The sequence below is a fragment of the Leptodactylus fuscus genome, chromosome 6 (assembly GCF_031893055.1).
Source record: "Leptodactylus fuscus isolate aLepFus1 chromosome 6, aLepFus1.hap2, whole genome shotgun sequence".
Lineage (NCBI taxonomy): Eukaryota > Metazoa > Chordata > Amphibia > Anura > Leptodactylidae > Leptodactylus > Leptodactylus fuscus.
In genome coordinates, this window is record NC_134270.1 from 145,668,618 (window position 1) to 145,680,835 (window position 12,218).

At 42.2% G+C, this 12,218-nt stretch overlaps 1 protein-coding gene and 1 long non-coding RNA gene across 3 annotated transcripts in view; one reads left to right on the forward strand and one right to left on the reverse strand.

Annotated features, from left to right (window-relative positions):
* DLGAP4 (DLG associated protein 4) overlaps nucleotides 1–12,218 on the reverse strand; it is a 166,183-nt gene that overhangs the window by 82,093 nt on the left and 71,872 nt on the right. For both annotated transcript variants that reach the window (XM_075277536.1, XM_075277535.1), the window contains one exon: nucleotides 9,497–10,040. In XM_075277536.1, coding sequence (XP_075133637.1) covers nucleotides 9,497–10,040 — 544 coding nt within the window. The remainder of the gene's footprint in view (nucleotides 1–9,496; nucleotides 10,041–12,218) is intronic.
* Nucleotides 2,592–3,496, forward strand: LOC142208831 (uncharacterized). Its single transcript, XR_012716914.1, has 3 exons — nucleotides 2,592–2,746; nucleotides 3,156–3,281; nucleotides 3,366–3,496. It is a non-coding gene; the product is annotated as an uncharacterized LOC142208831 (long non-coding RNA).

The window sequence follows — 12,218 nt, forward strand, 5'->3', positions numbered from 1 at the left end:
TATCCATCCATCTTAGTAAAAGGCTGGCAGTGATATATGGCCAGCATTCACAGACACTTTATCATTCTAGCTGTGAAAGGGAATAGGGCCTCATGCACACAACGGAATGTGCCGTCCAAGGGGGGCTCTGATACAGCAGGTCCTATCCTGCTCATGATATTGGAATGGGGAAGGACCCCCTACAGAAATGAATGAATCATAGACGGCACTCAGATGACATTTGGATGTCATGTCAGTGTGATCCAAAAGCCTTCCCAGTCTGCACACTTAGGGTAAGTTCACAAGGAGATCTTTGGTCAGGATTTTGAGGCCGTATTCGCCTCAAAATCCTGACCAAAAAGACAGCTCCCATTGGAAACCGGCCATGGATGTATGGTCAGCGATATAACTAAGGGCTCATGGAGCCTGATGCAATTGGTTCGCAGGCCCAAACACCTGTCTACACCACCAATGACAAAACCACATTCTCACCTTGTATATAGATCGTGTACACAAATACAGTCCTATGAAAAAGTTTGGGCACCCCTATTAATCTTAATCATTTTTAGTTCTAAATATTTTGGTATTTGCAACAGCCATTTCAGTTTGATATATCTAATAACTGATGGACACAGTAATATTTCAGGATTGAAATGAGGTTTATTGTACTAACAGAAAATGTGCAATATGCATTAAACCAAAATTTGACCGGTGCAAAAGTATGGGCACCTCAACAGAAAAGTGACATTAATATTTAGTAGATCCTCCTTTTGCAAAGATAACAGCCTCTAGTCGCTTCCTGTAGCTTTTAATCAGTTCCTGGATAAAGGTATTTTGGACAAACAATTCAAGTTCAGTTAAGTTAGATGGTCGCCGAGCATGGACAGCCCGCTTCCAATCATCCCACAGATGTTCAATGATATTCAGGTCTGGGGACTGGGATGGCCATTCCAGAACATTGTAATTGTTCCTCTGCATGAATGCCTGAGGATTTGGAGCGGTGTTTTGGATCATTGTCTTGCTGAAATATCCATCCCCGGCGTAACTTCAACTTCGTCACTGATTCTTGAACATTATTCTCAAGAATCTGCTGATACTGAGTGGAATCCATGCGACCCTCAACTTTAACAAGATTCCCGATGCCGACATTGGCCACACAGCCCCAAAGCATGATGGAACCTCCACCAAATTTTACAGTGGGTAGCATGTGTTTTTCTTGGAATGCTGTTTCTTTTTGGACGCCATGCATAACGCCTTTTTTTATAACCAAACAACTAAATTTTTGTTTCCAAAATGAAGCTGCCTTGTCCAAATGTGCTTTTGCATACCTCAGGCAACTCTATTTGTGGCGTACGTGCAGAAACGGCTTCTTTCTCATCACTCTCCCATACAGCTTCTATTTGTGCAAAGTGCGCTGTATAGTTGACCGATGCACAGTGACACCATCTGCAGCAAGATGATGCTGCAGCTCTTTGGAGGTGGTCTGTGGATTGTCCTTGACTGTTCTCACCATTCTTCTTCTCTGCCTTTCTGATATTTTTCTTGGCCTGCCACTTCTGGGCTTAACAAGAACTGTCCCTGTGGTCTTCCATTTCCTTACTATGTTCCTCACAGTGGAAACTGACAGGTTAAATCTCTGAGACAACGTTTTGTATCCTTCCCCTGAACAACTATGTTGAACAATCTTTGTTTTCAGATCATTTGAGAGCGGGCTGTCCATGTTCGGCGACCATCAAACTTAACTGAACTTGAATTGTTTTGTAGAAAGAAATGGTCCAAAATACCTTCATCCAGGATCCAGGAACTGATTAAAAGCTACAGGAAGCGACTAGAGGCTGTTATCTTTGCAAAAGGAGGATGTACTAAATATTAATGTCACTTTTCTGTTGAGGTGCCCATATTTTTGCACCGGTCAAATTTTGGTTTAATACATATTGCGCATTTTCTGTTAGTACAATAAACCTCATTTCAATCCTGAAATATTACTGTGTCCATCAGTTATTAGATATATCAAACTGAAATGGCTGTTGCAAACACCAAAATATTTAGAACTAAAAATGATTAAGATTAATAGGGGTGCCCAAACTTTTTCATAGGACTGTATATTACGAATGTATGAGAGTAAAACGTCAAGCTGTACGAACCTTTATTATGGCCCCCATATCACTCTCTGCACCCCCTACCGTACCTCCACACGCCTTAGATTTTATATAGAAGCATAAATTCATATATAATGTAAATCTATGAGTAAAAAAATGATGGCTGCTCCATTACATGTCGTATAGTTAGAGTCCAATTGTGTTGCAGTAGGCCTCCAAATTAATTTAGGGTACATGCACAGATCAGAAAGGGCACCACATGGTATCTTTGTCTTCCACAGACACATTGTACTAGGAATAGGACCTACCCTAAGTTATGAATCCAGGATCACAGGACTGCAACACAACAGTGCTAACCACTGAGCCATTTACGCAAAAATACAGTTGCATGAATTACGCCTTAGACCTCATTCAACACCCCTAAATAATCCAAATCCCAAAAATAATGCAGACCCCAAAATTGAACTCAAAACCTTAAGATTCGGCCAGTATTGAAGAGTGTAAGTAGATGGAGGTAATATGATGGAGGTGATACACTGGAGGTGATGTGATGGAGGTGATGTGATGGAGGTGATACAATGGAGGTGATGTGATGGAGGTAATATGATGGAGGTGATGTGATGGAGGTGATACAATGGAGGTGATGTGATGGAGGTGATGTGATGGAGGTGATACTATGGAGGTGATGTGATTATCAGAACCTCCCATGCTCGTATACAAGACTTATCCCGAGCTGCACCACTTCTCTGGAATGCTCTACCCCGAACAATAAGATTAACTCCCAACTTCTACAGTTTCAAACGCAAACTAAAGACGCATCTTTTCAGACAAGCCTATCACAATTCCTAATGCACAAAATTGTCTGACCCCTGTATAAGCAATGCCACCCCTGCTACCTTTTGTGTCACCCCCTCTACCTCATAGATTGTAAGCTCTTTTGAGCAGGGCCCTCAGTCCCATTGTGTGAAATGACGTTCTTTGTTATGTATGTCTGTATCTGAACCCTATAAATTGTACAGCGCTGCGGAATATGTTGGCGCTATATAAATAAAATGTATTATTATTATTATTATGGAGGTAATATGATGGAGGTGATGTGATGGAGGTGATACAATGGAGGTGATGTGATGGAGGTAATATGATGGAGGTGATACAATGGAGGTGATACAATGGAGGTGATGTGATGGAGGTAATATGATGGAGGTGATACAATGGAGGTGATACAATGGAGGTGATGTGATGGAGGTGATACAATGGAGGTGATGTGATGGAGGTGATACAATGGAGGTGATGTGATGGAGGTGATGTGATGGAGGTAATATGATGGAGGTGATGTGATGGAGGTGATACATTGGAGGTGATGTCCCACGCCTGCACACCCTCACTCACTGTTGATCTATCATTGTGTCTGGCACTTTATGGGTTTTCTATGGTTTGCTCAATTATAAGGGAAATCTGGTCCAGGGTATTTCAAAAAATGTCCGAGCTGCATGTTCCCATCCCATTGCAGAGGATAGCATATGTATCATATCAGAATATTGGTGGGTATGGACATGGTTGGGTATGTTTATAGAAGATTAACGTTAGGAAGTGCAGAGAGTGCAGTCAGACCTCAAGAGTCTTAGGGGGCCCATAAGGTGTCTCTTTCCAAAATGATGGGACCAATACTACAAACGATATAGTATAGTTAGGAGACATGATTTTTAATTGGGGCCCAAGAGCTAACATGTTATGCATACTATAATATACTTGTAGTCCGGTTGTATATTTTTAGATCACAAATTAGGATGAATATACATGAGTCTACATCTATGGCACACATATGGCGGTTGACAGAATTGAAACTTGATGGACAGCTTTATGGCACAATGGTTTGTACTGTTCTCCAGCAACAAGGGAGAAGAGGTTAACTACAACCAGGAACATCTGCTTGGAGTCTGTATGGTTTCCCCGCTGTAAATTTGCATTTCCTCCAGGCAATTAGATTACAAGTATTATCATTCAGACGAGGCAAATGTATATGGGTGAAGTGCTAGGAATATGTCGTAGCGTTGTATTGTATTTACAGCTGGCGCCATTGTGGACATGTTATATGAGAAGCCGTACGTTCTCTCTTTATTGTCGAAACCAGGTGGGGGATGAGGCAAATGCCTTATAATACTGGAAACCAACGATTTAAAGGGGCCTGTCAGGGGAATTTGGGATATTACAACCACTGACAGATCCTTATGGACCAACTATCCACATACGATGCTTGTATCTGTGTTCACTTGATATGGATACACTGGAAATTTTTCTGCCAAAAAAATGAGTATACAAAATCTGCAGCGTATTACAATACCAGCAAAGGGAATGAAATAGAACTAAATATCTGAAGTACTACTTGGCCATAGGGATCAATGGAGAAACAGCCCGCGTGTCAGACTTCCACTGCATTTTAAAAGGGGGGACTCAAGACATTCATTGGGGATCAGTAGCAGGTTATAGTATGGCCTTTTAGGATGGGCATTACACTTAGAAGTGGGCTGTGGTGGCTGCCGAATTTTACATGAACCTGTAAATACACACACATCTACAACTAGTCTTCCCATAACCAAGAGGAGCATCATAGTATGGGTTTGGGGTGACTTCTCCCGGCATAGTGAGGGACCCTGATGCTCTTTTCACCCTCATGTACCCTTTGGTCATTATAGACAAAGTTTCCTGGGTTTGGCAGCATCCCAAGCGCCAAATGATGTACATATTGCCTGTGCCATGTATAAACCCAACCTAACATTTGGAATTGGTTGAGATGGAACATTCCTATGAGTCTCATTCATCTCATAGGCCTGGTTCACATCTATGCATGGGTTTCCAATCGGGCAGTCCACTTTCGGACCCCCTGAATGGAAACCTAATCTGCATAAAAAAGCGGTAACCTTAGGAAACCCTTATACCCCATAGACTATAATGAGGGCCGTGTGGTTTCCGCACAAAAAATCAGGGAGAGAAAAGTACTGCTTGCAGTAGAGGGGAACGAATCTGCTCATAAGGCCTTGAAAAACTTTTGCCTAATGGGGGCCCCACACTCTTCATACAGACCAAGGCCTATGGTCGAGCCTAGTAGTCGGACACCCACCCACCAGACACTTAAAAGGGAATATCAGCATATGTTTAACCCCTTTAAAGCCCTATTAAATATTGGGCACAACTTTGCCCGATCCTATGAAGAACCAAGTAAAATTCCCATGACTTTCTCTAGTGTGTGGTTATAGCTGAGCTTATTCCCACACTTAAATGTTCTGATATATGGGAATAGTTTTACTTAATGGCAGACTGTGATTGAGCTTGTACTTGGGCTGTAATAGGGAAATAGGTTTCCACGAGCATCGCATTATTTCCAATTGTTTTCTGGGAAGGCATCAATATATGCAATTTCCTTACCGAAAATGCATTCTCTTAGCAGCAAGACACCTATAATGAGGTCATGAATAAGTAAAACTGCTAAAGCCGGCTATTCATTTTACTAATACAGTCCTATGAAAAAGTTTGGGCACCCCTATTAATCTTAATCATTTTTAGTTCTAAATATTTTGGTATTTGCAACAGCCATTTCAGTTTGATATATCTAATAACTGATGGACACAGTAATATTTCAGGATTGAAATGAGGTTTATTGTACTAACAGAAAATGTGCAATATGCATTAAACCAAAATTTGACCGGTGCAAAAGTATGGGCACCTCAACAGAAAAGTGACATTAATATTTAGTAGATCCTCCTTTTGCAAAGATAACAGCCTCTAGTCGCTTCCTGTAGCTTTTAATCAGTTCCTGGATCCTGGATAAAGGTATTTTGGACAAACAATTCAAGTTCAGTTAAGTTTGATGGTCGCTGAGCATGGACAGCCCGCTTCAAATCATCCCACAGATGTTCAATGATATTCAGGTCTGGGGACTGGGATGGCCATTCCAGAACATTGTAATTGTTCCTCTGCATGAATGCCTGAGGATTTGGAGCGGTGTTTTGGATCATTGTCTTGCTGAAATATCCATCCCCGGCGTAACTTCAACTTCGTCACTGATTCTTGAACATTATTCTCAAGAATCTGCTGATACTGAGTGGAATCCATGCGACCCTCAACTTTAACAAGATTCCCGATGCCGGCATTGGCCACACAGCCCCAAAGCATGATGGAACCTCCACCAAATTTTACAGTGGGTAGCATGTGTTTTTCTTGGAATGCTGTTTCTTTTTGGACGCCATGCATAACGCCTTTTTTTATAACCAAACAACTCAATTTTTGTTTCCAAAATGAAGCTGCCTTGTCCAAATGTGCTTTTTCATACCTCAGGCAATTCTATTTGTGGCGTACGTGCAGAAACGGCTTCTTTATCATCACTCTCCCATACAGCTTCTATTTGTGCAAAGTGCGCTGTATAGTTGACCGATGCACAGTGACACCATCTGCAGCAAGATGATGCTGCAGCTCTTTGGAGGTGGTCTGTGGATTGTCCTTGACTGTTCTCACCATTCTTCTTCTCTGCCTTTCTGATATTTTTCTTGGCCTGCCACTTCTGGGCTTAACAAGAACTGTCCCTGTGGTCTTCCATTTCCTTACTATGTTCCTCACAGTGGAAACTGACAGGTTAAATCTCTGAGACAACGTTTTGTATCCTTCCCCTGAACAACAATGTTGAACAATCTTTGTTTTCAGATCATTTGAGAGCGGGCTGTCCATGTTCGGCGACCATCAAACTTAACTGAACTTGAATTGTTTTGTAGAAAGAAATGGTCCAAAATACCTTCATCCAGGATCCAGGAACTGATTAAAAGCTACAGGAAGTGACTAGAGGCTGTTATCTTTGCAAAAGGAGGATCTACTAAATATTAATGTCACTTTTCTGTTGAGGTGCCCATATTTTTGCACCGGTCAAATTTTGGTTTAATGCATATTGCGCATTTTCTGTTAGTACAATAAACCTCATTTCAATCCTGAAATATTACTGTGTCCATCAGTTATTAGATATATCAAACTGAAATGGCTGTTGCAAACACCAAAATATTTAGAACTAAAAATGATTAAGATTAATAGGGGTGCCCAAACTTTTTCATAGGACTGTATGTACAGTATAGGGAGAATTTGTAAAACAAGGTTATTGCTGTCATTTTTTGACTTTAAACGGGTTGTCCAGAATTTACGAAAATTTAGTTGAAAGCAGGGAATGAGATGAAATAGATAAAATATCCTATATTCGTCTCTTCAATCCACTGCCGCTCCAGCCACGCCGCTCTCATGGTTCCTGCCAGTCTCTGTTTACTTCCTGCAGTGATGAAGTATCATACATGGGCATGTCACTGGCCACCGAGGTCAACCCGACTTGTATGCCAAGTGACCCCGAGGCCTGTCATTGACTGCAGTGATCATATGCACATATCAGCATTGTAGGAACTCATCATAGACTGCAGAGACCATCAGAGATGCAGCGCCGGAGCAGCAAGGGAATGAAGACACCAATTTATGTAAAGCACTTTGATATCCACATACCCTATGGAATGGGTGCTCACACTTTTTCAGCAACTTATAAAATGACCAAGTCAAAATGATCTACTGCGTGGGCGGGGCCTGTCCCGTGTATCTCGGCGGCGGAGCGGAGGGAAGAGCCATCTGAATGGAGCCGGACATGGACGGCACTGCAGGAGCTGGAGGGGAGACTGCCCTGCTCTGTGTGGTGAGTATGGAGGCTGTATGTCATAGGGAGCGGATACAAGGCGCAGTGTGAATAATGTCATTGTAATACACGGGTATATGATGTGTGCGGAGTCAGACTGCAGGCTACTATGGAGGAGAAGCGGCTGTCACGGAGGGATCTGGTGGACACGGAGAGCGGGGAGCGTGATCGACCCATACTTACTTTGCGATTGACCGGTAGATTGCGATTGACGTATTGGGCACCCTTTCCCTATGGGATATTTCATGCACCATACATATTTTCCAAACAGTTTATCAATCTCTATCTGTAAGTGTTTCCTGTCGGAAGTTAATATATCATATGTCAAAGGTTAGTTTTATACTTGCATTCCATAGTGGTATTGGATTCATAAACCACACATATGAATGGACAGGACAACTACCTTTGCATTTTTTATGGTCTATCTGATCCATTCTCCATTGGATTGAAAGGGCCCAGAGTGGATAATGGCCACTAATGTTATTTTTCACACTTAGTTTGAAAATAGTAGTGACATCCCAACCCTCTTACTAAGTCTATTTGTGGTGACATCCTGGTGATCCTGTGATAGTCTTGTATTGCGTCCAAACATATCAACTGTGCCCCGCAGATAGGTAGATTAGGTTCACCTAAATCAAACGGTGTTTCCCCCTTGTCTGCCTCCATTGCCAAGATATTGCTGCTTTTGTCAATTTGCAAATTAACTTTTTGGAGCAACGAGCTTCAAAAAGGGATAAGGGATAAGGGAACACTCTTGTTGTTCCAAATAGCTCATTTGCATATTTAAAAAAGGCAATATCTCAGCGATTCACAAGATGAAAACACTATTTTATTCCGGTGACTCTAACCTATCTATCTGTGGGGCTGGGTTGATATGTTGAGCTCTGGTGACCTTAACCTATCTATCTGCAGGGCTGGGCTGATATACTGGGTTATGAAAACCCTAGCCTATCTATCTGCAGGGCTGGGCTGATATGCTGGGTTCTGGTGACCCTAACCTATCTATCTGTGAGGCTGGGCTGATATGCTGGGTTCTGGTGACAGACTACTATTAAGCACAACAGCCAGTCTACAGGGGTAGATAGATCAGTAGCCTCAACCAATGATTAGATAGGAGGCGTGTCTCAGACTACCTCACACTTCCTGTAGACCTTACACTTCCTGTAGACTTCACACTTCCTGTAGACTTCACACTTCCTGTAGACACTGTAGCTAAATTGAGCTAATGAAGATAAACTAAAAAGCAACCAAGGGTAAGATCCGGGGAAAATAAACAGTAGATAATTATCTCCTGTATATACAGACTTGCATAAAAGTTTTTGAGCTCCTAAGTAGACAATTCCTTTAATAGTGAATGTTGTATTGAGCATTGCAAGTTATTTTTTACTTACATTATAAGGAATCAGAAGCAGGCGGCATGATCTCTATGGAGAAAGTGGTGACATTGTGGGAGGAATGACAGAATGGTGCATTATGGATCATTGTTTACACCTATATGAGTGATCTCTGGGTCAGAAGAGCATTAGTAGAGGAATGAGGAAAATTCTCCTATAATATCTTTCATTCACTGCTTCATGCTCATGTAGCAAACGTAAAACTGAGTGTAAGCCATTCCTGGTGGTACTGGACATGCATTTGGAACTGATGGATCAAATGAAGTATGAAGATCAGCATTGAGGAGAAATGCTGGTCCTGCTGCTTAACTCACCGATGTGTCTGGGTAGAGTCCGGCTGGTGATTGGTAAAGGAGGTGACATGGACTGTAGGGATGTTGTGTCGTCGTCCTGTGAGCAGCCAGCCTGGATGGCACGGAGGTAGCTGTGGCTGCGTGAGCGGAAGTAACTGGGTAGATGGAGGTCAAAAACTTCAGTTTGGGATTGTTCTGTTTCTCCGAACACAGCCTGAACCAAAGGGTAACGCTCTCTCTTTTCTTCTGCAGACATTGGGTACCTTACAGTTGGCTCCTCTGGAACCTGAGATAGGGGGTACCTTTCCCTTTGCTCCTCAGGCACCTGGCACAGTGGATATTGTTCGTTGTCTTCTTCTTCATCTACTTGGCACAGCTGGAATCTCTCTCGAGGTTCCTCGGGAACTTGACATAAACTGTATCTTTCTATGGGCTCTTCTGGAACCTGGCATAATGGGTACCGATCCCTCTGTTCATCCGCTACCTGACTGAGGGAATGATATCTTTCCCTCTGTTCTTCTATTTCTTGTGTTTGGAACTGCAGCACACACCGTGGCTCAGGATCCTATAGAAACAGGGACATTTTTATTAACCATCCATTTTATTGTTAATTCCTATGGTAAATGCTGCAAACAAAATATAATGTGCACTGAGGTTTTAGCTTTTGTGCAAACAATGAAAATATTAAAGTAATATTATTCCTAATAGTGTTTCTCGAGCTACACGACCCACACTAAGGTGATTTTAAGATTGTGTTTCCCTATTAGAACTGTAGGAAAAACTTGGAGTGTGTAGGAACCCAACAAAGATCGCCGGAAGCTTGCTGGAAGAAGCCTACATGAAGAACACGGCAAAGAGGAGCAGCTGTCGAAGCTGGAGAGTCTTCAAGCAGCACAGGGACGCCCCCTGTGCTGTCTGGAGAATCATTTGCATACCGGGAAAAACCCAGTATATCAACGAAACGAAGGCGTATAAACATAGAGGTAGGGAACAAATAGCCTTTCTTAAAACTATTCCAAAGTGATATGATCTGGAAAAGGGATTTGAATGATAGAATCCCTTTAAAATAAGACCGAGATCATGTCTGTAGCCCACCTGGATCTTGAGATATCACTAGTTAAAGCGGATCTGCATATACTCGCAGCTTTACTTTAACCAGTATGCAAACAAACCTAAGCAGTTGAGTGTAGCGGGAGATGAAATTGATTTTATTATTCTCCTGTCTCTGTCACTTCAGATAACCCCAGGGGAAGGTATACCATGAACTTCAGCTTCTGCTAAGCTCTGTTTATAAGTGAGAGATCTCTTTTGACACCTCTATATCTTAAAGATAAGGCTATTTCATAGAATTGTGCAAGAGATTAATAAACTAGCTAGCAGGTGCCCCCTCCCCTCTCCATAGACTTCTATGCAGAAAGCTAAAGACGGAAGGTGACGCTATTAGAGATAATAGTCTGAATGGAAAACAGTTTAATGAGTGGACAAATATTATTTATTTGATAAAATATATATCAAAATTTCTTATATTCACCTGTACTATTCATTTATGAAATGCTATTTTATACTTAGAGGTATATTTCTATTAATGTGCTAAGACCTCGTTCCCATCTGCATCGCTAATCTGTTCGGGGAAGTCTCCCCCGAACAGACTACCGACCATGTTGGCAAACGGTGTACAGTGAAAGCACACAGATCCCATAGACTATAATGGGGTCCATGTGGTTTCCGCACAGTGTCTGCATGGAACATGCGAAGAGAAAAGTACTTCACAATCTACTTTCCTGTCCGCATGCGGAGACCGTGCAGAAAGCACATGGACCCTATTACAGTCCATGGGGTCCGTGTGCTTTCACTCTACACCGCTTGCCAATGTGTTCGGTAGTCCGTTCGGAGGGAGCCCATGTGGACTCCCTGGAACGGATTACAGACACAGATGTGAACATTGAGAGTGAGCAGCATAAAACAGATCCCATTGATTTGAATGGGTGCCGGCTTAGCGCGCTACCCATTGAAATCAATGGGAGGCTTTTTTAACTATTGCTTTCAATGTGATACACACGTATCAAGCAATAGGTAAAAAAAAGCCTCCCATTGACTTCAATGGGTAGCACATGTATGCCGTCACCCATTCAAGTCAATGGGATCTGTTTTTTATGCCGCTCACTCTGAATAAGTTTTACGTTCAGAATGAGCAAGCGTAAACTCTGTATGCAGGCTCCCTAACACTTGGAAGTAAGGTGAGTTTGCAGTGTCATATATTGGGGGCTCTATCATTTTTAAGGTGACGTGTTAATAGGTTGAGAAGACTGATCCGGTGAGTCCAGTCCATAGATATGCACTAGAGCTCCAAGTTGTACTCCAAATGGCTGGTTAGATCAGATACTTTACTCGCACTCTGCTATGTAATGCTAAGACCACTAGGTTTTCCACATAGACCAGTCCAAAATGCCTCTAGTTAAAGAGACACCTGGTAGGAAAGACTTGGGCTGGCTGGTGAGGCCGACTGACCACAAGCCAAAGAGTAAGACCTACAATAACCAATTATTGTCAGGAAACTAAGCTTCATAGCGTTAATTCAGAAATGACTTAACTTTTTGCAAAACATTCTTTAGGCCTACACGCTGAAGGTCATGCATTCTCCAATTGGAAATTCAACACTCTAGCCAAATTGGCCAGCTACTCGTGCATTTGGCAGCCTTGCCAACAGAAAATCTTTTTTTCATTTTAATAAAAAATAATGGAA